Genomic DNA, 27,026 nt, shown 5'->3' with positions numbered 1-27,026 from the left:
CTAGTGTGCACCCCACTGATCAAACTTCATAACGAGGACTATGGTGAATCACACGGGTCACAAACCGACTCGATGCATGCTCGATGGCAGTAACTGCCGGACACCAGCGCCCCACCCAAGGCCTTCCCCGCTGGCTCAAGCTCTCCTCGTCCGTGCCGCAGCTCCCCACGCCGTCAGATCTTGTCCTCCGCGTGTCCTGGTGTTCGTGTCTGGCCCTACAAAGCTGCGACACGTTTCAAGTCCAGCCTGGCCCTCTCTCCCGGTGAAGGCGAGATCCTCCCGGTTACGGGGCGGGTGGGGGCCAGAGCGGAGGGGCGCGAAGCCCTTCGCCGCCGCGGGACCCGCAGAGCGGAGCTGCCTCCCGGCAGCCCCGCGGGCTCCCGCCGCCCTGGGGCGCCGCTGCCGGCACCGCAGGCCTCCCTTACCGGCCAGATGCCCCCGTGGCTACTCGAGGGCTCGCAGGCGGCCGGGCCGGGCTGGCCGCGACCCGCCGTGAGGAACCAAGGGCCCGCCGGGCGCGGACAGCGCATACGCGCCTCCCTGTTTGCCCCCTGACGTCATGAACGGTTGGCGGGCATCACGCTGGTGCTCGGCGCTCCTCTGTGTCTGCCTGGTCGCCGGGAGGCAGCCTTAGGTGCAGCGGAGGATCGCCGAATCATCGCTGTCACGCTTCCTCCCCCGCCAGGCGGAGCGGCGCTCGGTGAGAGACGGCGGGGAGGAGGGGGGTGGGTGGACGGCCCTGCGCCCCCGCCGCCACGGGGGACGCCCGGCTCGGCCGCTGGGGAGGCGCGAGCAACGCCCGGAGGCGGCGGCGGAGCGGGGAGGACGCGCCTGTCACCGACGCGGCGCCGCCTCTGAGGCCGCAGGGCGCTGCCGGGGAGGGGAGGGGAGGGGAGGGGAGGAGTGTGCGCCTGCGCGGGGGCGTCGCAGCGGCAACGGCGCAGCGGCGGTGCGCCTCGGCCGGCCGCGTGCGGGGCCGGCTGCAGAGCCCGCGCGGGGCGCGCGCCGGGGGGACCGTTATTCCCCCGCCCGCCTCGCGCCGCCTCTCACGGGGGACGGGGACCAGGGCCGCCCTGTTTGGGCCGTCGGGCCTGGCTTGTCCCGGCTGCCCGTGCCGGGTACCGGCGCTGGAAGGGGTGCGCGGAGTTTGTCCCGGCCAGAGGAGTGAGCGGGGCCGGGAAGACGCCCAGGACGGGACGAATGCTTGAGGGAGATGTAGCGTCTGTGGCTGACGTGAGGCCTCTGCTAGAGAAAAGTAGTGTGTTGGTTAGAGTCGGTATCGGCTTAGTTGCAGTTAAGCTGCTCTGAAGCAGCTTGCCTGAGGAGTCTCTGTGCAAGGTCCCTTCTGGCCCCTGTAGCACTAGTTAGTGCCTTCTGCTTCGAGTTCAGCATACAGCCGACCAAATAGTTCATACCAGTGAGCCGTAAATACCAAACCTGGTTGTAACGGAGCTTACAGTTCTAATGCACTGGATTTTACAGCTCTTCCATAAGTATCCCAGTGCTTTTCTTTTAGGACCAACAGAAATAAGTGTTTTTAAGGTATTTAAAACTAAACGATAGTGAACAGTGCTTGAGCAGATCGAGGTGAGGCAGGGAACTGCATCGACTGAATTTTGAACCCAGTTCCGTCCATGGAACAGCCTCAGGTGGGTCGGTGCTTGCTCTGTGCCTTCCCCCCATCTGCGGAATTGTAATGGCAGTGCTCAGGAAGACTTAAAGTGCTTTAATACCCTTCAGTTGAAAGCATTTACAGAAGTAAAACATAGTATTGTTAATAATACGTGAGTAATATGAAAAAATAATATTGTATTTATCAACTGGAGAGAGCTCTGATCAAGCTGCTCTGGTCTCATAGCTCACCCGGCTTTGAGCTGGAGATCAGAGTGCAGACCTCCTGAGGCCCTTCCATCCAGGGTGATTCTATGACTGTATAATTAATACACCGTAATTTCATAAGGCAAACTTCTATTCAGGTATAGCCTACGGAAATCTGCAAAACTAGCCCCATTTCAACAGGTTTACTTGAATCCCTAGGTTTTTACTTTGATTACTAATAGAAAATGGAGAAAATCTTGCCTTAATGGATGTTTCACAGATTGTTTCATTGAAGGGGAAAGAAAAAGATCAACACTGCTCATTTGTCTTCGCATTGTACAGAACCTGGGTGTGCTGCTCCCCATTCAGGGAGCGGCAGTGCTGGTGTTTTCAGTTGTGGGTAGCGGGGTTTACTTCTTCCTTTTACTCCCTCTTCTGGCAGTCTGCTTCTGCAGCGATTCTTTCATTGTATATTTTTCTTCTCAGTAGTGCTGGTTGTTTGAAATAAAGAAAATGCCTTATACAACTCCTTTATATGCCACTTTACAGTAGGAAACAATCTAATGTCCAGATTCAATAGCTTCATTTTGAAATGAACAAGGTTAAAAACAGGCATGGTGTGTGCTCTGGAAAAAATAGAGGACATGAGAGGTGGAAATCTGTGTGTAACTTTTACTCTTTCACTGGGAGTCGTTTTGAAGAGCACTTCTCCATGCTTTTTAGCACAGTCTCTTCATGACCTGTCATTCTTCCAAAGCTCCTTCCACCAACCCCCTGTTTTAGTAGCATTTTTGTGAGTCTTTTAGAGAGGGCTCCGTGGCTGGGAAGCATTTCGTTAATAATTTGTCCTGTCTGCATAAGCTACCTGGAGTATAAAGGACGTTTTATTTATTTTTAACTAAATTACTACATTTTAAAGAAACTACTGGAGTAACTTCTTATTTTTTAATATTCCTATTAACATTTTTATTTATTTACAAGTAAACTAGTTTTTTCTTGTTGTAAAAATATCCTGTGATCAGGAACTCTAACTCTGTTTGTTCTGGCTTGGATGTGTTGTTATCAGTTATAAAGATTCTGCAGATGGAAATTATGTTGGTGCACGCACTGGAATAGATGCCAGTTTCTAGTATCAGATAGATAGTCTGGTTTTGGTTAATTGATGTGGAGACTTATTTTTAAGCATTAGAATTACAATATTAGAATCATAACATATTAGGGAACAGATCGGTTGACTAAGTACGTTACACCTTTTCTGACCATTTTAGAATACTGTGAGTTTCTTTTTGCAAAGAAACGCTTAACTACTGACCTGTATATGTTCTTACATGCTAAAGAGACCATTATTTTGGCTCTCTATCACGTAGTACATTGCGCTATATTATGTTTTGTGTTTGCATACCTTTTAGTTTTAATTTTAATACTATTTCTCTGCAAGCTCAGCCGTAACAACGTACTATTTAACTGGAACAGTAAGAACTGTAAACCGGTTGTCGCTAATTACTTTATATGGGAGATTTAACGCTGAAGATACTAGTTTTCCAAAATGATATTCTATGAAGCACTGTCTTCACTGGGTAAAATAACTACTATGACTACTCTTCTGTAATGAATTGTTGCAGCTACATTGGATTATAGATGTATGTCAGTGAGATTTCTGGGATTGTGAAGACAAACTTAGTAATAATAAAAAAAGGTTCAATTTTCCTTTTTGGACACCTCTTCTGAGTTGTAATGCTGACGTATTACTTTTGAACAAACTTGAAATCTCAGCACAGTATTGCATGTTTGTGTGTATGTCTTTACAAAGAAAAAAGGTAAGTTTAGTAGCAGTAATGGTGGTTTGATCGCCAGAATATCTGTGTGGATAGATTTATGCTTTCTTTGTAAGAATGCAGTTTGACTGCACTAGAATATGCTTGGTAGTACAAATGAAGGGTTTCAAATCAGTAATAGCTTGAAAACTACTTTAGCTACTGTTTTGGGGTTTTTTTTCCAAATTATTGGTCTCTGTGGAGCAGTAAAAGTGATCTCAAAGCAATGAGAAAGAAACAAATCTACACAAAAACCTGCACAATTTTTGCCCAAGCAAGCCAGCTTCCTTTTGAGCTCTGTGCTGGCACAGTTGTATGATAAAAAGTGGATTTTTTTGCTGTTCATAAGTAATAAAAATAATTTCACGACTGTAATGAATACACTTCCTATGGCACATTTTAATTATATGCAGCTAATAATGGCATAGCTTGTCATTTCAAAAATTGCTTCAATGGCATTTATGACTTGGTGTAAATGCTCATATATCATAGGATTATTTGAAAGAACTGGAATTTTGAGAGGTGTCAGCTTTGCCATTTTGAGAAAAGTGACTCATTAAACAATAGGTGCTAGTTATCAAGAGTAGATTGTAGAGCACGTTTAGGCTACAAATATTAGAGTCAACAGATTTACTTAAAAAAGAGGTATTACTGGATGTCATTTTAAAAGGCATATATTAGCCTTGAAAGTTTCCAGACCACTGAAATGGAGAATCCAGGCTATGTCATGATTCAGAAGCATTTAAAATATGAATCACTCTCTTCTGCATCTCAAAAGTGAAAGTTATAGGGGAAACCACCTTTTCTATAAATGGATTTACCAGCAAAGTTCTTTAGAATTGTAACATCATACTGTAAGCAAATCAGGAGTCTTAGGAGCAAAAAATCTTTTAGTCAGCAAATTTTCTCTTTCATGATTTATTTTTAAAGGTCAGAAGGTGACTGTTACAGTACAGGAAAACCTTCCCAGATGAGATGCAACCCTGTCCTAAACCTCTGAGTTTGCAGCCTAAGTTTCCCAGAGCTGCTGGGTAACTGTTGGGCGTAAGGTAAAGCTGAACAAGAACTATTTGAAAAGAAACATAGACTAATGTTTAACTTTTTTTTTTTTTTTTTAGTTATTCCATAGTTTTTCAGTAGAAGTGAATTTTCTTTGATTTAGGGGAGGGAAGGATTCTGCTTTAAAACATAGATAGGAATCTTAGGACAGACTTTTCACACTCAGACAGCTGGAGCAGCTGTAGATTCCCCACTGAAATGAAAATGCTACAATTCAAGATTTAGAAAGGTAAAAAGTGTGACCAGAGCATTAAATAGAAGGGCCATATGATACCAAAATTAAGCTCTGTGTTTATTATAAAGAAAATCCTAGTTGTAGAAGGAAAAAAAATGAACTTGTTCCACCACTTTCTTTTTTCCTCAGGAGAAAACACAGAATATATCCTAGGTAATAAATCTGTTTTATGGCTCACATGAGAAAGGGTGGAGAAACTCCCATTATTTTCTTCCCAGAAATTGAAATACACATGAGCTAACATGGGAGACACTGGGATTTTCATCCAACAAATGCACAGCTGGCTTCTGCTTTTATTATTTTTCTAAGCCTAATAATTTTTCATTTGATTAGCTGGTGGCTGACAAAACTATCACTTGCTCAGTGTTTTGTATATTTAGTACAGAAGGTGTGATGCGAAAAAGTCATTGTAATACGTACCCAGAAGCATAGCTCAACTTGTTCAGTTGACGAGAAATTTCTACTTGCCTCTCCTTAAAATACAAGTTTCTATCATCAGGATTTGAGTTTGAATATCAAGAGAAGTAGAAACAGGAGAATTATGTAAGGATTTGAGGATTTATTTTTTTTTAATTCACATTGTAGAACTGCATGATACTCTACGCATATAAATACATTGTCAGTAATCAGTTGGCAGTCTACAGTACCAATTTTGCCATGAGAAAGTGGTGAGACTATTTGAGGGGAAAAAAGTCCTAGTGCTAGGAGGTGGGAGAGGTAGAGTTGCAGACAACATACATCAAAGAATTTAAGTGTTTGCAGGGTGAGCTGTGGGGAAGACTCATGGACACACTTAACGTGGAAAAAAAAAAACCCCACAAACTGACCCAAAACAACGAGATGAAGTAATAAAGTTAGCACAGACAGAAATGTGGGAGAACAGGAGCCATCTAGGAATGAGGCTGCTCAGAGCCATGTCTTTGCAGACCTCTGTAAAGCCGTGGATTCTCAATTTGGAATCAGGAGGGAGAATGGCCTATCACAAAACAACTTCTTGTGCCTTCTGTAGAATAAAGAAAACATCTTCACAAACCCAGTATCCTAGTCTGGTTTGCATTGACCATTAATACCAGGGATGAAGCAGACTGGTTTCTTCTGTATTGACTCTCCCGGTGTTTGAAGTGCTAAGCTATGCCAAAGCTAGCTATCTTTGTTGTCCTGGGCAAGCACCTTCGCTAAGTAAGCAGCAGAGGAAGAAGAATGCAGTTTTATCCCAGATTGGTGGGTCTGTGTTGTCCAAGTGTTTGGTGTGTTTCTAATTGTTATTTTCAAAACTTCCAAAACAACTTGATGTGTTCTGGGGGCAGGAGAGTATGCGGGCTATCTGCTTCCACTTGAATGTTGTGTGATGTCTTCTCTGGTTTTAATTTGTAGTCATTTATAAATGGTAGATGTTCAAAACCATGTAAAAAATTTTTAAGCTAAATTACCTTGACGCTACAGGTTCATTACAAAGCCAAAGCTCTACCCAACTTCACTGTCTGCCTCCTTTTTTCCTCAATCTGCCTTGTTAGAATTTGCATCTCTGGCCTGCCAGTGTTTAGCTATTTGCTCTAATAAATTTTCTCTTCTGTCATGGGCCTGTTTGACCTTCTGAAGCTTAACTTTGAATTCTTGCACCTGTGTTAGACCCTTTGATTCTTTTGTCCTCTGACGTGTGAGATGATGCCAGACTGGTTCCCAGCTGGGCGAACGTGTTACTGTGTGACTGGAGGGGACGCGTTCCTGGCATGCGGCTGGGGACGCTGCTGGTTAGTAGAGACCCTTGGAGCAGAAGTGGCTTGCCGCAGTGACACACACTTTTCCTGCAGAGCAGTATTTTTGAACTCTGATGCCTTGTCCCAGGTGCAGAGGGCTCTCCACCCAACTTGCAGCAGGTTGCAGAGAGGGAGAGAGTTCATAGTGCTGTGCCACATAAACAGGTGATAAACAGTCTTAACTGCAGAAAGGTCTCTAGCCTGGTACTGTTACATAGCATTTATGCTCTTTGCATGAGATTTGCCAGGTCTGCTGTTGGTAACAGTTTGACCTTATCGAACAAGGCTCTCAAATTTGAGAGTAATTGGGAACATGTGAAACATTCAGGACTTTTTTAATTTTTAATTTTTTTTTCTAGTTGTGTGTTTAGGCCCCCCACCTTTCGCTTCAACAATTGAGGGTGTTGGTTACTTCCTCCTGTGTTTGTGTAAGAAAAGCTTTTTATAGTCCGTTTTTCCAGTTGGCGTATGTACTTCCTCCATTGCAGCTTAACACATCATTCTTCCCACTCCCTCCCAACCACTGAAGCTAATGGAAAACCTTTGGGTTTTTTTATTTATAATAAAAATGGAGCTATGGGGTTGGGAATGGTCATTATTCCTGCTTCAAAAATGCGTTCTTCGGCAAGTTGTGTTTTGTTCTTGGTAAAGGAGAAGCATGTAAGGAAGCAAAGGATAATCAGCTGTATTTAGTTTAGAGGATGTTTAGTTTGAACTGGACATTTCCAGCTCAGTTTTTGTTTGGCTGAAAATCTACCTAGAAAAACAAAAGTTTGTCAGAAGCATGAATGGAAGTGGGGCTGCATTCTGTTTTTTGACAAAAAAAAATTTAATGTAATGCCAAATGTGAAGAATTTTTCAGTGTCATCCATCCCAACTTCTGCAGGGTTAATAGCTGAGGTGAAGGCAGTCTAGGAGCTCCACATCCACGCATTATTTTGCCCTGTATGGATGAGTCTGGTACACTGACAGCACTTGAGCCTTGCAGATTTGGAGTTCTGTTGGAGGTCTTTCCTTTAAGCAGCATCAGTTACACCAAGAAGGAAGGAAGGTGGCATGGCCGCTTCTCCTTCGTTGGGTGACAGAGGTATCCCTGTTCAGGAAAACATGCCCTGCATCCTGCTTAAGGACAGTACAGCATCTGGTTTACCACGGCTTCACTCCGGCTTGCTTGATGTTTTCATCACCATTTGTCCAGGACTGTTATTTAGCCCCAAAATAGAATTAATAATATTTAATACTGCAGTCTTTTTGCCCCCTCTGTGACAGATAGCTTATTGAGATATCTACTGGGAATATCTTTTATTTCCTATGTTTTGGATGATAATTCTCAGTAAAGATTATGTTTTGGAACTAATTTTCCAATTAAAATGATTTTTTTAATATAATCTTGCAAGGTTTTCCAACACTAATGAACACAGCCCTGGTCCTTCAGTGGAGTTGCGTATGTAGACATGGCTACTGTGGACTGAACTACCTCACTGCTTCAGATTTTTAATGTTTTTAATCTCTGTATAAGCCTCTGTTTTTCCCAAGTGACTAGTTTTAAGGTGACATGGTAACTCTAACCCAGTCAGGGCAGGAATTCACTCTTCTCTGTTCCCATATACTAGCTCCACAGTAAGCTTGCAGCAAAAAGGTGGATCTGAGGGATGCAGAGCTTAATTGCGACACTGGGCCTGGGAATCCTTGCACCTTAAGTCTCATGTCTCGCCATGGGATGTCTAAGGTCCTGACAGGTCATTTTTTAGCTCCTTTTGTATTCTGTGATTACTCTGTGAAAATAACATTTTAAAGGCAGTTGCTTATTTTATGTTCCGCTGCTAAATAATTGAAATCAGCACTTAGCATTTAATTATAGTGATTTTATACTATAAATATTGTATAGTGCCTGACGATGTAATTGGGCGTTTTTATAATAACCCCCTATTTTTTAAAATAAGGGGGAAATAGCTGAAATTTGTGTCTTCATGCTTGTGCCCATTAAATGTGGTTATCATTATCTAGTGACGACGTATGTTCTTCCTAACTAGCATTCTCTTCTCTTTCATGCTGATACTATCTCCAAGCTAGATTATTCCTGTCCCTAGTAGCACCTCGGGGCAGAAGGGGAAAGTAAATGTGTCCCATATGGCCGCTTTAGACAGCAGTTTTAGGTGTAGGAGATGGGAGAGGAGAGACAACGAGGTGGAGAGACAATGGGGTCTCCGCACTTGATCCTTCCCTCACTGTCATATAAGTAGGGCAAGCAGAGGGGGAGCAGGGCCATGGCTTTTTGTACTGTCAAGCTAGTTAGGAGTAACGTGGGAGTACACTGCATTCAGGACGGGGTGAAATTATTTGTTCTCCCATGCGAGAGGAAGGGAGCCAGGGAGGAACTGTGACTCTGAGTCACCCGTTCTTCCTGGAGCGCCTCCTGGGGTGGTGCCGCTACATGCAGCCCAATACAAGACTGAGCCTGAAGGCTTGAACTAGCTGATTGCAAAAATTTTACAGAAGTCTTATTTTCTGGTAATTATTTTAATATGATTCAGTGTTTTCTCTTTTGTCTGATCTTGTTGATGAGCCTTCATGCCTGATCCTTCCCCCGCTGTTGTGGGAGCAGGGCAAGCATTCCCATACCATCTGTACCATTCCTGCTGTGTTTTGCCTCTTGGTTTCAGTGGCTGTGAGTAGGTGCATTTTGAAGCGTTGTTGCTGTTTAATACAGCGGATCAAGAGTGTGTCCTTGCAGAAAAATGGCTGATCCTGGACCTGTTCTTGTGAAGCTTATGAAACTACTAAGCTGATTCAGATAGCAGGGGTAGAGCAGTTTGCAGAATTGGGGTCCGGGTACTGTTTGCCAGTTCACATTCCTAGTGATTCCTGAAATTAGAGCTCCTGTGGAAACCTGGAACTTTGCTTCTGAGGCAAATGTTGTGTATGAACTGAGTCCAAAGCACCCAGTGTTCAACAGATATATGAAGAACGGTTAGGATTTAGGTTCCAGTGGGTCACCAACAGTATTTACTAGAGTCTAGTAATAACAGTGAACAGACTCATTCCATTCCCAGATCTCTAGGGTTTTAAAAATCCAGCAGAACCAGCAAAATACCTAAAGCCCAGCCACTGAAACCCAGCCAAGGTTTGTAAAGATTACAATGGTAGCTTCAATGAAATATAAATTGTGCACTTTAAATGCACATTTTATTTAAAAGGAGTTATTTTGCCAAACCATAAATGTACCAATAACTAAACCAAGAAATAACAGATTAAGAAATCTAAGTTTATAAGGTTTAGAAAAAAACTTTCAGATATTTTTAATGCTTTTGTTTAACCATGTGATTCATATTTAATCCTAGTTTGACCTAATTCATACATACATATCTTTATAGCAAGCTGTAGACTTCTTATAAGCAATTCACTGGTCTGTGTTATCACATTTGTTCAACACGGGTGGGGAGAGAGAGGCGTAGAGTACAACTCACTTGCATAATCTTTTGCTTATAGTAGAAAAAAATCTGTCTCACATTATACCTACAAGAAATACATGGGTGCTCATAATTCATATTATCCCATAAAATTTAGAAGAGCATTCAGAGACTGCAAATGAAGGTAATTTATGTATAAAACCTCATCCATGAAGAATTTATTGCCATAGTAGGTATAATATACTTTGGCACAGACTTCTTCCCTGAAACTAGTACTTGCAGACTTGAAAAAGGAACATACCAAAGACCTTGCAGGTTAAACTGTAATCTGGTTTTATACAAAACATGTTATTATGAAGACTTTTGTGTTTGAGAGAGCTAAAGCCAGTTGCTAAGTTAATGTTCCATGGCTATTGCAGATGTGTGTGAACATCTTCACTATGTGAGCAGTCTCTTTAAAATCAGTGTTAGTTTAGTGGTGCTACCTTTGTGTAATTATCGATGTATGTAAGTATTTTGGACCATAGTGGGAACTGAGGAAACTGCAGAAGTACATTTATATAAAACATTCTAATGTGTAGTATCTAAAAATGAATATTGTGCTTTGCAGGGGTAGTTTGCTAGCAATGTCATGAAATGCAGACCTCATTTCCTCCTGCAAAGACTGCACTGGGAACATGGGGCCTCATCTTCCTTTCTGTACTTGGGCAAAACTGCCAGATAAAGGGCATGGGGTCCATCTATCTCATTGCCATTTTGAGAGAGAGGCATTTCTGGGTGACCCCAGGGAGATGTGGCTCCTGTGTCCTGGTAGATTCTTTCTGGTAGACTTGGGCATGTGGTGGCAGAAGGGAGGCCAAGGCAGGGCTGTGGTTACATTGCAGTGATGTGGTGCGCAGCCTTGGGGAGATTTCAGTGGTGTCTCCTCAGTGCTTGGGTGGCTGGAACAAAGTTATATTTCCTTTTGTTCCTCCTGCTGGGGTCCGATTTCTTTTTTCTTTTGAGATTACATTGTGCATATATGCTTTTATAATTGTTGCCTCTTTTTGACCCAAACACTTTTACTTCCATGAAAGTTAATGAAATGAAATGAAAATCAAGGGAAAAAGGCAACCCCTTGCCACTCCAACATTTCCGCATAGTACAAAATAACCTTAAAATAGGGACAGATCTGGTTTACTGTAAAATGTGCCACTTAAATGCATGTAGCTGGGAATGGAGAGAAACAGCTGCTAGCATGATGTATTAGAGGATTTTGGCTTGAGTCAGCAAGAGAAGCTACAGGGCTTAGTGCTATAAAAATGGACTAAAGCTCTCAAGCACTGATGTAGAGCGGATGGGACCTTTAAAATTCTTCCTGGAAAGATACACAGTGGTGTAGGGAAGCAGTCTGCTAGGCTTGGATGGACAGAGAACATTATCAGTTCCTCTGGGATTTTAACTAGTAATTCCAGGAAGTCTAGGTGTTTCAGGAAGTGCTATTAAAATATTATGCTATTTCTTCCGGATGTAGATCCTTGGACAGTCCACTTACACTTAGCCTTTTCTCTGTTGGCTTGCCCTGCAGCAGAAATCCTAAACTATTGAGAGCAAAGATAACTTCCTTTGCCAGGTGTATTAGCTGGAATTATATCTGTTGCAGAAAGAAGTAACTTCTCTCTTGGAAGTGACATGTGATTTTTGAGGTCAGTGAAGATTTATCTCGTCAAGGATGTCATTTTGCTGCTAAAGAAAACCTCATTGGGCTCCTGTCTGAAGTACTACGTTCAGTTCTCTGCTTTTCCAGACAGATTTAGTGGAGTTAGAGATGGTGCAGAAAATGGCAACTGAAACGATGGGGGGAAACAACTGTCGTATGAAGAGAGATTGAACAGGCTGGTACTCTTTAGTTTAGAGAAAGATAGATATTTATCACTGAGATTTACAAAATCATGAAAGTGATGAAAAAGCTGAATGTGAAACTTGCTCTCCAAATCCTGCAATGCAGGAACTAGAGGGCACTCAGTGAAGCTACTAGGAGATCAGGTTTAAAACAAATAAAATACTCCTTAATTTTCTGAAACTTCAGGTAGTGAATTTTTTGCCACAGGAGGTAGTGAAGGCAGTGGTATCACGAGATTCGAAAGGGATTAGACAATTTCATAGGCATCAGGACTACACATGGACAGTGAAATTACATGCCCTGTAACATCATTACTACAGCAATTGTGCATGGAGGAGTATGGGGGTGAATGGACTGCAGAAGCAGTCAGGCTTCTGTCTTTTCCCTAAATAGCGTTTCTAGCATGCCACTGTTGGAAACAGGATGCTAGGCTAGATGGACCAGTCATCTGACCCTGCAGGGCATTTTTTTCTGCAGTACTAGAACCATAGGACGTTTTCCTTTGAAAGGTTCTTATTGTTAGTACACTGAATTCTCATACAGATGATCAAGAAAAAATAGGTAGCAAGTATGTTAATACTGCATTGTTGATACCTGAAACATTAATGTATTTTAAAGTCTGATCCATTGATAGTCAAATGCCTGCCTGTTACTGTCCATGTTGTTCACATGGCATTTATTTCGAAAATGGACAACTTGGAAAATGAATTTTGTGTGTTTATTTTTCTTGGCAGTGAGTTTTAGTTATCTCTGAAGTGAAAAGCTATCCAGGTGCAGTGAAGCTGTATGGTGCCATGAGTACTCTAGCAGGAAGGTATGCAGGACAAGCATGCAGGAAACTGAATCAGAGTAGTTTCTTCATGCTCCAATACTGTGTGTGCTACTGAGATGTCTTTGTGCTAGTTCCAAGTAGGCCAAGTTGAGAGAGTGAGGCAGAAAAGGGACTTTGGCCCGACCACATCCACAGATCAGAGGCCCAGAACTTGGGACGTGGTCCCTGTTCTAGGCACTGGGCCTTAGTGAAACCACAGAGCTGCAGTGACATCCCTGCAGGTTGGGGCATCCTCCTCATGCACCCCACTCAGTGCCTGCCCAATTCCTGATCTCTCAGTCAAGCCCTCAATATTTAGGCTACTGCTTCTTATATAGTAGCTAGCTCTTTTTATATATCTATATTTAATTTATTTAGATATTGTTTGTTATCAACATCTGTAGCATTTAGAGGAGACCTGCAAAGAGGGGAAAAAAAAAATCACTAATTCACTTTAATATAGGACACAGAAAAGTTCTTTAAAATGTTTTTTTGTAAAAGAAAAATGTCTTTTGTATGCTTTATTTTTTGAAACATTAAGCATATCAACAAAAACATTCTCTGTTTTAATTAGAGGACATGGGCTTTGTTCACATGGAGACTTTTGAATATTTGTGTAGCTGCTCTGCTCTGGGCACAAGCTCTTAGTAGATACTTACACAAGCCATAAACTGTACCAGTGCAGCTCAGGTTGGTTCATTGTGTCTGAGGAAACTGGTAGTGCTCTGCTGTTGATGAGAAATCCAGTGTAAACAAATCCTCACTAGTGGTCTCAGATGTGCTATTGGGAAACATGTTTGGCTTTTAATCAAAAGAAATGGAGTGTTTGGTTCTTAAGAGTATTTTTTTTCTCTTGTTTCAGTTAAATAAATGTTAACACAAATGAAGAGCTTAAAACTGTCTGACTAAAGCCTCAGCTAATTGAGCTTTGGTTCCGTAAGAGTTTCAATGTCATCATCCTTTTTGTTTTCCAGTTTTCTGGGGAAGTACTCCAGCTATAGGACAAAAATAAACAAAAGAAACCTTTTAGATCTTCTTCACACTTAAATACATTTATGCATATTTTTTGTTACTATTTGCTTCTTGAAAATTTATCTTGATCTGAAAAAAAGTTGCAGATGTATTGTTTTCTTAACAAAGATTTGACCCTGTCTCTACAGACACAGTTTCACTATTTTTCCTATCGGCATTTAGTTCAAAGGAGCACTTCTAAGCACGCAGGCAAAAAAACAGTTCTATTGTATAAAATAAAGATGTGTGTTTCATATCACGGGAGTTTAGAGAACAATGCAAAGGTCAATTGTGTTGCTTGCTCTCCTGTCACATGATGTGGGTGTGTATATGAATGCATCCCTGGAATTCCACTGTGGGATCTGCATCTTTGAAGCTGATGCTAAAATTACTGCCGAGGCTCTTCCAAAGGCGGATACTGATAGAAGATTCAATGAAATCGAAGGTCGCAGTCTGGTAGGCGTTGAAAGATACCTGGCTATGATACTATTTCTGATTTAATAATGCGAATGGGAGGCTAGCCCTTTGTAATAATTAGGACTAATTACTGAAGAGGTGTTGACAGATGGGCTAAGAGGAAACAAACTGCCTTTATCCAGTGGCTTAGAGTCAGATTACTAGTCTTGTGTTATCTGTTTCTCAGAAAGTAGAAGCTTCAATCATTCACTAAGTCTTCAAAGGGGAAAGGGATCCTAACAATATACAGGATTTGGGATGAAGCTATGAAATACGTCTTTGACTCAAAATGGCTAAATTAATCTCCTTTCCGTAAATTATCATACTTTTTAAGTTTGAGTTACAGATGGAGAATCTGATTGTAGTACTGAAAAATACATGAAATCAATATTGATGACTGTCCTGTTGTTATTTGTTGTTGCTGCTCCTGCTCATGTATTAGTCTAAACTCAGTTCCTTGCTGTTAATTATATTAATATGAATTCTTTGATTCCCTCTTATGCCATGCTTGCTATCCACCTGAAATGGAGACAAGGGAAAATATTTACTACTCTCACATTCAGTGTTTGTTTTATGCAGATGTCATAGCTGCTCAGAAAGCAGAAAATACTTCTGCCAAACTTAATTACAGTTATTTACCTTTTTAGGAGACAAGATCATGCATATTGTAGGAAGAAACCGAATTACAATATAATTGCATTTACTGAGAAATTATTCATTGATGTAAGATTTCCTTAAAAAGAATTTCCTCTCTCCTTTTGGATGTAGGGTCCATCCAGTACATCTGCATGAAGTAAGTAGATACAGTTGTCCAATGTGAATGGAGTTAGCAAAGACATTCAGGGGTTAATGCTGTGTCAGTAGAATGAGCACTCAGTGTGACTTTAAGCAAATGATTTAAAAGTCTAGCAACCCTCCATCTTCTCAAATGACTGCTTTTAAGTGCATTTCTTCCCACTCTCCACCACATATAGGTCTTGTTTTTCTGAGAAGCACGAGATAAATATGGTTGCATTGAATAACATTTATAAGAAGAGGTAGCTTTCGATTATTTATTTGCTTTTACAAAAGAGGCCTGTTAATTAGTGTTTAAATATTTATAACAGTTTTATTGTGCTGTAAAATTGGTTATACTTTGATCTAGATTTTCTGGTTTGAGATAATAGGGTTGGTAAAAGTTTTCCTAATGAATTTGGTCAGAACATGACATAATCTGATTATCTGATGAAAGATTGACACTTCAGTTCCTGCCAGCATAAAAACGCGGTACAATAGGGGGCTGTTCAGCACACACTCAAAGGCTGGGAGTTCAAGTTCAGGTACTGCAGAATTGTTCAAAGTTTCAAATTAAGGCAGTGCAACAGTTTTGCGTTTTTCACTACATTTTTGATCAGTAGTAGTTTATCATGGATGAGAGGAGTGAAGCTTGAAGTTACACGTGTAAACTATGTAACTATTCTGTAACTTTGGTTTTATTTCTCTGCATTTGCTAACTAGTAGTTAGCATTACTCCTTAAAACACAGAGAAACTTACTGATCGGAACATCACAGACATAGGAAACAGTCAGTACTAAAAACTGGGAATTAAGCATCATCAGTATTCAACTGCTGTTAAATGTGGGACCAGCTTTTTATTAATATCCCTCACATTTTAACAATTTAACTGTTTACCATATCATTAGTCTTATCTCAGAGCCTTGGAGATGAGCATATTTAACTAATGCATCCTACATGCTTATGCAAAATGGATATAGACTTATGTGATCAAACTGGCATGAAAGAACAATTGTGGGTTTGTATCTAAAGTGTAAGCTTAGCCTAAACTGTTAAAATAAACTCTTTTCTTTTATTTTATATTCAAGTAATATTTGCCTTGTAAATGCCATTCCTGTTTGCACTGGAATTACAGTGATCCTTATTAGATTTCTTGGACTAATTTGCTCTCCAATAGCTTGCCTTATCCAAATACTTATGCTGTATTGGATGGGAATTTTAATAGGCAAATGACACATACTATTAGTAATTAAGCTTGAATTTTGGGCCATATTTCATAGCATAAAAATACTTTATAACTTTGACTCATATATTTAAAAGTTATATACATAACACTAAGTCTTCCCTTTTAAATACCAAAGGGGTTCTTGGAGAAAGTGAAATGTATGTACCAAATGGTATATTTACTTTGCTGAAATGCTTCTGACCTTGAGAGTTCACCTGAATAAGGATTTAAAGTTTTAGCCTAATGAATTGATGCAGATTAAAGTACTGTCCACATTGCTTTGTTTCTTAAAATACTATGTGGCGTGTGAATCTCACTGGCTGCGGGAAGGGACTGTCTGTGCCTGGAGTCAGTGAGTGGAGTCCTAACCCCAGGTCTAGTGACTGTGCCACCTTGAGAGGTCACTTACTGACCCTGCCTCAGTTTCTCCATCTACAAAGAATGACCCATAATAATGCTGGTCTCAGAGATGGGCTGCAGTTTACAAAGAAGCAGCAACCTTTTAAAAAGAAAATGCTTTATGAAATACTGCTGTAATGAAGGAATCCTGCAAACCCTTCTCCGTCTGAGCAGTCTCACCAATATCATCTAGCAGTTTGGATGAGCGTGGATCAGATCCAAAATTTGGAATTCGAAACATGAGCTGGACACAAATAGGAATTACCTTTGGTTATTTAATGTTCCTTCTTACGTTTACATCAATTTATCCCCTTTGCTATTTGCAATTTCAAAGTATATTTTTTAACTCTTATGAAACAAACGTTGAGAATATAAACATGGGGGGTAGGAAAGTTAGAATATTCTGATATGTGTATCTCCCACTATGGCAAGGCTGGTAAAGTACTTAGCTTGTTCAATTAAGTGCAGAATATTTTTTTCCTCTTTTAACGAATACGTATTTTGTGAACTTATTTTGTACTTATTAATTCTATGAAATGTAAACTGCGTGATTAAAGTAAAAGGAAATATTTTGGAAAGCACTGTCATAGCTCAGCTTGCAGTGCATTTCAATTTAATTGCCTGGCTCTGCAAGGCGTCTCACTCTCGGTAAGGCGTATACAATAGGGGTTATTTCATAAGCAGAAGAAAGCATATGGCCAGGAATGTGAGCAGAAGTTTTAAAAGTACATGAAAAGTAGATTGCTTCATTGTGTCTTCATAAGAGTCATTACTCCGTATCTCCTCCCACCAAATGTGCAAGAACTGTGAATTTCAGGGATGTTCATATTCAAAGAAACTTGAGGACTTCTGACTGTAAACGACAGTCATTTTTACTTCTAGTACGGCTGAAGCAAAATAAAATACAGCACTACTAATTCTATGTGTAATAAAATATTTGTATATATTTCTTCTATCAGTGTTCAATCTAAATATAGTATTTATAGAGTAAGAAAAGAATTTATATACTTTTGTTTTAGTTGAATCTAAGGTAACGACGCAAAATTAAAATGCAGTGTCTTGTAAACCTTAGTGAGATACTGAAATGAATGTAATTTTAAGATAAGTGTCAACATGGGATTTGGTCTCGTTCAGCCTTATTATTGACTGTATCAGGCCAGATCCTGATCAGACCTCAATGTCAGTGGAAACAGCTCCGTTTCTAGCATTTCTGGATGTGGTCCTGTGCATCAGGAATCAATTGATAAGTCATTGTGTGATGTATTTTAGAAGTATAATTTAATTCCCTATAGGTTATATTTTTATTATGTAATACCATGTTACATATACATTTCCTTAATACTAAAAACTCTTAAGTTATATTTCCCACTTTGAAGAAAAAAGTATAGAAGACAAAATGTCATCCGATTTGTACTGTGTTTCATGTTCCTATGCCCTGTGGGAGGAAAAGAAAAGTAATAGAACAGACAAATAAATAAACGTGGTGTTGAAACTGGCATGACAGTTTCTGCTCTTGCGCAACGGAACTGCAATCAATTTATTGTCTTCATTGGTCAAATGCCAGAATAACAGTATAATATTATACAAGAGTAGATTAATTAAAGTGTAATTAGAATGGAATAAATTAAATAATCATAAAAGTTTGTCATGGGAAAAATATGTGTTTAGAATTAATTAGTTTTCAAATAAAGTGATATTTTAATTGCTCAGAGTTACAGAATCCTTAATTGCAGACATATAATTCTGGCCCAAATAACTTCAGTTGCTGTAACAACTTGATATATTTCTTCTCTGTCAATTCTTTTTAATAGTTTGTTACTAAACAAGATTATTGCAGGAAATGTCTGCTAAAATGTCTGGAAGATGTTTAATTAAGCCCATGCTATCTGAGGACATTATTAGCTCTTGGAACCAAAAGATTTGTAGCTGATGCTGCACTATGCAGCACCCCTAATTAAAGAGGATGGGCAGACGGAGCCCGGTGGCTGACAGATTGCTATGCATGGCTGAACTAGAGGCTACTCAGAACAATCTTTTGATGGTCCTTGGCTTATCAATTTTCTGCTAGATTACAATGATTTATCAAGTGTACAAACTTAAATTCATTTTAGGGCTGATGGTGTGGTATAGAGAGACAGTTGTATAAATACTTTTCACTTATATTGTGCATTTTCCTATTCTTCAATTTTTCAAAGTGATTAGGCATTTGTTGTCTTTTTTTTTTTTTCATTAATTTTATGGAGAGCGTGTTGCAGAGCTGAACTACTATGGACTTTTATGCGTGCTTGCTTTCTCCAAACAAGGCTTTCTGTAGTTATATCATTGCACTTTACCAAGCAATTAATGGTTTCAGAAAGTAAACCAGATGGGTGTCTTTTCTCTCATCTGCAAAATGAACCTGTTTATGAAACACTAGAATTTCATCTGTTTCAGCTGTATTTCATGCTGTATTTTAGACTCCCTTATTAAAAGCTAGTGCAATGATACATGAGGCAGGGGCTCTCATGTTTTCAGACCCCATATTTTTGTCATAAACATATCCATGATATTTGGCTGTCTCCAAAATGTTTACTTCAGTAAGATTTGCAATGCCCAAAATGTTTAACTGTGTTTAAAAAGGTCAACCAGCTGATAGCTGAAGGCGAATATGTCAGAATGAAAGACTGAAAAAAAATTATCAGTCCGACACAGTGGGAGTATTAGAATGATTAATGTTTATGTTAATTTATGGCTTTTACGTATTGATTAATAGCTTTTTGTTTCAGTGACCAAAATGTGTAAGTGGCAATGAGATCCATATGCTAACTCAGAGTCTTTCAAATAATTACAATCATTCTTAGTTTTGTTCCCATGCTGAATCTATGTTTTCATATGGAAAATAATTATTGTACAGTGACTTTTTTAAAAATTGCAGATGGAAGTATTTGAAAGTGAACCTCAAGACACAAGCCTGGGTTTCAGTATTCCTGAAGGTTACACACTGACATTTATATACATTTTTCTTGCAAACTTCATTACTTAAAATCATAATATATTGTGGTTTAGCCTCATTCAGTTACGGGATGCTTAAAGACAAAAAAGGTGCTAACACTGTAAAGAGCCATTATCTAAGTGGAAATCATTAAAAATGTGATGCATTGCATGGTGGTTATTAGTCATTTTCTTTTCTGCTCCCATAAGATTTCTTGGCATATCACCAATTGCTAGTAAGCAATTTTGTTTGCTATCTGTCCACTGACTATTACAATTAAAATGTGGAAACTTCCATCATTCATTGCCTAAATGTTAGGAAAGAAGGTAATTTTGGGGGAGCTCCTGAGAGAGGATGAACTCCTAACTTCCCTTGAAGTCAATGGGAAATGGAGGTTCTCAGCACTTCTCAAAAATGAGACTTTTGAAGTGTTTTTCTAAGCAGGCAGTCATGGTTAGTCATCAGAAATTATTTGGTGACTATTTAGAATGAAAGTTCTGACAGCATTTAGTGTTCCCAACCTATATAAGGAAGGACTCCTGCCAGTTGTAATGTTGGCTGTGTGGCAACAGGTTTATGATATCAGTTAATAAAGGACTGTGTAGCTAGGTCATACAAATCATTGCATTCTCTTTGACATTGGTGTGTCTCTAACTAGCAAGTTTTGCAAGCAAGAGAATTCTATCTAGAAATCTACTATCTACAGTATCTAGATACTGTATTTTCCAGTGCAAGCACAAGCACACTAATCAATGCTTCCAGTCCACTGCTGCGATTTTATCTTTTTTTTTTAATTCTTTTTTTTAGGTTTTGAAGTCACATACGAAATACAAATTTACATCACTGTGCTTAATCTCTACTTTGGTAGTCATAGGTAGGTAGTAATATAAAAAATAACCAATTTAAGAGAAAGCATTTGGTTATCCTTACTCCTGAAAATTAAGAGCGCTTTATTAGTACATTTTACTGGGTAAATCAGAAATTTCGACTAATTCTAATTTCTGCTTGAAATCAATATCTTGATTTAAAGATTCCTACTCATCTCTAACTTCCACTTGAAATATTTTTTAAATTGGCTTTGAATAAATCCTAGAAGTATAATATAGTTTATATCTTAATTTAGCACCAAAGATAGCAAAGGGACCTTTAAACTGAAAGCTGCAGTGTTAGTTGACTGATGAGTGAATTTTCATATATTCTGGGGCTCTGACCTTTGCAACTATTTGTGTAGCACTCCCACATCTCTTGCTCTGTGCACGCAGTTGCTATACAAGCTTCTGCTGATTTTACTTTTACTAGTGCATGTTTCTGTCTTGGCACACAGCAGACATATCATGTGTTTTGGGGGACTGGGGTAAAAATGCGAAAAGCAGGCTGCCTGGCTTTTAATTTTGGACTTTTACCTAAGTGGCTGTTTTGTTTTTCCATAAGTGTTTTGTATGTGTTAGCTTGTTACAGAACACAAAAAGGTGTTTCTTTGTACAGTCAGTTACTTTTCACCTGAGGTGCAAAGAGATTTCTTCAGATTGCTGTCTTGCAACTTCCCTTTCTATTGCTGACTTCCCTGTTTCAGTGTGTTCTGTCATTTTTTGATTTGTACACGCAAAATGAAAAGCTCGGCTTAAAAATTTGTCACAACATGTCTGAAGAATTATTTGTTTACCAAACCATATACCCGCTTTTAGACCTTTTGTAGTCAATAACCTATAAACATTCACTTTTGCAGTCAGATGAGGTGAACTAACTCATTCAACTTGTGCAGATTTGTCTGGCATCTCTTTTAATTATGTATGGAAATGCGACTCATTAAATGGGTTCTTGTAGCCATAAACTCTTGTTCTCCACTTCCTAGAAGTGCCATATAACCAGGCAGCATTTCGCATCAACCAGGGCTGTCTAAGATGTTTCTAAGTCCCGCTGTGTTCTGGCATAATTCAGTGAGGCGAATTGAGTGCTGTTGGGACCCTCCTGATCTGTCTTTGCTACTCAAGTAACTCACACACCAGCAAGGCGATAGTTGGCTGCACAAGGAAGGGCCACGGTACTCACCGGCAGCTGTGTTACAAGGGTGTTTCTTGGGCAGAGGATAGTTCGTAGTTTCACCACTGTGAAACCCAGTTGTCTGCAGTGGGTTACAGGCTGGAAAATGGGAATATTCTGTTTGGAAAGCTCATACTGCAGGGGCTGCTTGCTGTATTTTAATGCTGGAGATTGTAAATGTAATGGAATAAAGTTGTTCGCACTGCACTATTAATTTGAGGGAGTCTTTTATTTCCACCAACTTCCTCTGCAGTTACAGCTAGTGACCCACTTGGAAAACACACGCTCATGCACTAGAGCTACGCTATACAACGTGGCAGAGTGTCACAAAACTTTTGAGTGAGTGCAGGTAGGCACAGAAGTGCAGGCGAAAAAAGGGCTTTTGTAGGAATGAAAAAGAAACAGCCTGGAAAGGGGGAAGAACAATTTATTCACATCTTTCTCAACTCATTCTTTGCTCTGATTTTTCCTTTGGGAGGGTGGCACCTGGTAGACTAGGAATTTTCAAAAAATAACAGGGATTTCATATATCTGTTTGTGAGCACACCTGGATGTGTTGAATATTTTGCAGTAGTAATTATGTCTGCACACCTGCTGGTTTCAGTCCCAAATCAGTTTGCCAGACATGCTGAGAGAGATTTATTTCTCCTATACCTGAAAAAGCTCTTTTACCACTGAGTTTTTACTACTCTAAATAAGCCTAAAGAAAAAAAGAAGAGGATTTTTTCCTGTCTTTGCTTGAGCCATTGGTATCTCAAACTGAACTGTGGAGTTTGTAGGGGGAGAAGGGTATTTGGATGATATTTTAATAGCAATTTGTTTTTGCTTCAATGTGTGATAGAAATACAAGTGACAGGAGTGGGAACAGGAGAATTGCTGAATTCTGCTGGAATTTTTCCTGTGGGAATCTGTTAATGTTTTTAATTCTCTGAGAGATTTTTCTAAGGTAATCCTTTTGACATTTACATACTTTAAATGACTCTCATTAAATAAAAGCTTAACTTTTTAATATCAAATACTGAAGTGATGATGCTGGAATACCACTGCATAGACATTCAAATGGTTTGAAGATTATGCTAATTGCAACCTAAACAAAATAAGTTTTGTGAGGGATATTAATAGTAAATTGTTCTTTAGAATAACATAATTTGGAGGAAATTCAATTGTTCTGGCATTTAGTAGAAGCATTTCTTGGACAAAACCCTTTTTAGTACCTAATGTGTGATGCACATAGCTGTTTGCTAATTGAAACACTAATTTGAACAGCTGGGGTTTCCTCTCCTCGCTTGCATAGCAAATATAATTTGTGCAGGAGCCCAAGGGTTTGCAGTGCACTTTGTGAAAAATACTTGTAGCTGTCTGTATCATATCGGAGTGTAGCTCAGCCCCTGAAGGAAGGAAGGTGCTGTTACCAGCACAGGGAAGGCTGGAAGAAATAAAAAGTGAAACTTCTTTTAAAAAAACAAGAGTGTGATGATGAGGTGTTGCATCTCTTATTCGTGATACCCTCTTGCAAACGAATAATGCCATAAGCAAAATTATTAGTATCTTTTAACATCCTTTCTTAGGAGGCAGGAATCATAGCATGAGGATATCTCAGCGACAAACATATAGTCTAGCCCTAAGATGCTTTTAAATGAACTTTCTTCTGTAGGTTGCACTTTGCTTGTTCAAGCCCTTGAGCCAGATTTTGCTCTCAGACCAGCCTAAATACTAAGGAAATTCACTTAATTAAATTTGCTGCAGATATCGCCAGTTAACAAGAACAGATTGGTCTCCCTGAGGCTAGATGGAGTTAACAAGAAAATAAATGTTGTGCTAATTAGAGAGCTCATTTTCAGACACCTGGGGTGGAACTTTAAAAAGTCCTAGAGATTTAGGATTGAAAATTCATTTGAAAATTAGTCTTAGGCTTCTAAATCACTTAGGCGCTTTTGAAAAATTCACCCAAGGGCTTCAACCATCACACAGTCATCATATTTAGCATGTTTGTAGCTGTCTGCCTAGCGAAGCATGGTATAACCGTTATCTATTGGTATCAGTATACCACAATGTATTTCATTATCCCTGTAAGTAAAGAAGAGATATTGAGCTACCTGGTGAGTTGGAGGCAGTCTAAATGTCATTTTTTTGAGGATGCTTGTGTCAACAGGAACAGATGGATGCTTTCTTGGAGTTTTCAAGGCATTGGTGCGCCAAATTTCCATCTATTTGTGACCTCATGGGACTTTCTGTTGATTTAGGTGCCTAAGAACTTTTAATTAAATCTTGGTCTTAACTGACTTGTCCAAGCTTATGGATGAAGAAGAGAGCACAGATGCAATTTTATAGTTCAGCACTTGCTGGAAGAAAAATGAGACGCTTAATACTGTCACACTGCCATTCATCTGCTGCATCATGATAGGAAGTAATAAGGAATCATCTCATATGCCCAATAAAAAAATCACATAGTTTTAATATTAAGCCAAATTTCCAGATTCACATACCTGACTAGCAAAAAAGCCAGCAAAGAACCAAGCTCCAAGGAGCAAAAGTAATTTCATTTGCTTACAGCTTGAAAGTATGTTTTCAGTGTTGGGTTTTTTCCCTGTAGCCAGTCTGAGGATTTTTCTGAAATACTGTCCTTGTAAAGACATGCATTAGTAGCGTCTGTTTCATGCCAGGTAAAACCCTTCCCACAGCCACGCACACACTTGCTGTCTGTCAGCAAAAACTTCTGTGTCAGTAATTAGAAAAATGCTATTAAAAACCTGCCTTGTAATCCCAGATAGCCTCTGGGTTGACTCAGTTCTGTTTTGTCTTCCTTGCTCAGTGCAGTAACCCAGGATCGTTCCACCATGAAGAGGGACCCCGCTCCTCTGACAAGCTGCCTAGCTACTATTTTATTTACATGGTTCTACAAAGTGTCATTTTGAGAGCAACAGCATACAGCTGTAGCGTCCCAAAGAGGTGACCTTTGGTGACAAAACCCTTAATCCAACAGGTTTATAACACGGGTGAAGCATGTTACAGACGGACACTTGGGAGCTAGATTTCACGACGGGGGCGAACCTGTACATCATGTAATCATCTGAAAATTTACTCCAGCCTGTCATGAGTCTAGATCATCAGACAACACCATAAAACAGATGAGTCAAGGCACTAAAACATGGAGGTTATCTACTGAGCTCATTATTTTCATAACTAATTACACAGTGCTATTGAGGGAGAACTGCACATTATGCTGAAGAATCATCACTAGCCCTAAAAGATAATTGTGTTTAATTAGGACCTATAGATACCATGGTGATTACTGATCTATAAACACTCAAGGTAGACCTGTAAATGAGGTGCAATACAAGAGCATCCATTAAACACAATTCAATTGATACTGAGGTGAGATGACAATTAAAAGTTGAACTGTTTTAATTTACCATGTAACTTGTAGCTCTAGTGCTCTGTTCTGATTCTCTGCAATTCCTATGCTGTGAAGCAGCAGGCAGAAAAATACCTGCTGATCTTCCCTTACTGAATTTAGAAAACTTCTTTAATCTGGTCTAATATATGCATGAATGGGAAAGAGTGATGAGAGTTGATATCTGTAGTGGCAAAAGCTGTCCTTTTATGTATGAGGTCAGGTCAAAAAGGAAGAAACAGAAATACAAGCATGGCTAGTAATGTCACAGATAAAGCAGTAAAAACTTTTCATGGTGAAAATGTTTCTTGTAATGCATGTTATAATGCATTTTCCAATGAACTGCGAATTGTACTTACATCTAAAGAAGCTGCTGGTTACCTTGTCCCAGCACAGGTCTGGAGGGTCATTTGCAGCAAGTCAGAACACAGAAAAATCATCCTTGTCCTTCTTTGGTGCTTGTTCACAACTGCCTGCACAGGTGTTAATGTGAACGGAAATACTTGGTGAAAAGTGCGCCGAATCAGATCACACAAACTATCCCTGTGAGTTCATAATAAATTGTCCTTCACACTTCCCATGTTAGACAGGGCAACATGCTTCCCTAGATACTTGTCCTGTTCTTTGCTGACTCGGACCACATCTGAACCAACGACATAAAGCTGAAAGCATCCATTTCTCTCTGTTGATCCTTTGGGGAATACAAACCCCCTGGAATAAAATGGTTAACACAGTAGTCACTAAGTTAGTGTGAAATACTGCATTTCTTTTTTCAAGTAACCGTGCTTGCAACCGAAAATTCTAACACTTGGGAGTAATGGGATTCTTGTGTAAAAATGATCATAACTCTAATATCATCTGAAATTCTTTTCAGTTGATATGTTCACTGCAATGCTTTTCTGTAAATGGTTGTGACTGGAAAACATAGAAATAGTATTTTTTTGGAGAGGAAGGGGAAAGACTTGCCAAGGGCCTAAGTGGAGTGATAAATTGCTTGCCCACTGAAATTATGGGTATCCAGTTTCTTGCATTTTGTAGCTCTTCCTTTTTGCAGCAGGGAGGACAGCTGAACAATTTTGTATTTACAAGTGCGCAAGAGGTGCATGCACATGGCCAGCTCACCACTTCCCTTGCTTAAAAAGGAATGCAGCAAAAAGCAGATTTGACAGCTGCTTGATCAGTTGATGTTAAGAGGAAATACTTTACACTGAACTGTATGGCAAATAGAAATAACATCCAGTAATGATAATTCAAAGAGGGAAGTGACTAGGAAAAGCAAATGTCCTGATCAGAATATATTTAAAGTTGTAATTTCACTTTAGGCTGCCTTACCCTCTGTGATATCTGTGTCTTCTTCTCACTCCCCCAGTTCATTGCTCGATGGCTCTGCCACCTCCAGATCCACAGTTTGTTCTCAGGGGTACCAGTGCTGCAGTCCACACACTGCATTTTTCCTGTGGCGGCCAAGAACCTGATGTCCCCATTCTTTTCTCTGGGTAAGTAAACCAGGATTTCTGGCTGAGTTGAGCATCGTATGGACATTTCCTTTTTAAAACAAAGTGTATTATTTAGATAAATTGTATCTGGAGAAAACAACAAAATGCATGATTGGTGAATGATGGGTGTGTTATCTTTGTACATACAGCTTCAGTTTGGGGGGAAAAAAAAAAAAAGGAAAAGTATCAGACTGTCTTATCAGATTGTCTGCAGTGGTCACACTAAAAGCATCTGTTCTTACTGCCAGATCTGAGAATGGGTTTATCCATGTCTGGAACCTGAAAACACACAGAGTGGACACAGCACTGGATGGCCATGGAGGAAAATCTGTTTACTGCGTGGACACAATGGGCGGTAAAGACAGGCTTCTCAGGTTAGCAAAGCAGGCAAAAAACTGTGGAATTATTCTTGTTTCTGTGATAACTGAAGAAGAAAAAAAACAGAAAGAGGAAAAAAAAAAGGAATCTCTTATT

The 27,026-nt window shown here is 39.8% G+C and overlaps 1 protein-coding gene across 1 annotated transcript in view; it reads left to right on the top strand.

Moving 5' to 3' along the window:
- Positions 1-647: 647 nt before the first annotated feature.
- GNB1L (G protein subunit beta 1 like) overlaps positions 648-27,026 on the top strand; it is a 42,647-nt gene continuing 16,268 nt past the window's right edge. The window contains exons 1-3 of the mRNA XM_059827827.1: positions 648-700; positions 26,426-26,552; positions 26,801-26,926. Coding sequence (XP_059683810.1) covers positions 26,437-26,552; positions 26,801-26,926 — 242 coding nt within the window. The 5' untranslated portion in view covers positions 648-700; positions 26,426-26,436. The remainder of the gene's footprint in view (positions 701-26,425; positions 26,553-26,800; positions 26,927-27,026) is intronic.

This window comes from Gavia stellata, chromosome 21 (assembly GCF_030936135.1).
Source record: "Gavia stellata isolate bGavSte3 chromosome 21, bGavSte3.hap2, whole genome shotgun sequence".
Classification (NCBI taxonomy): Eukaryota; Metazoa; Chordata; class Aves; order Gaviiformes; family Gaviidae; genus Gavia; species Gavia stellata.
The sequence above is the reverse complement of the archived record's forward strand: the minus strand, read 5'-3'. Positions and strand labels throughout refer to the sequence as shown.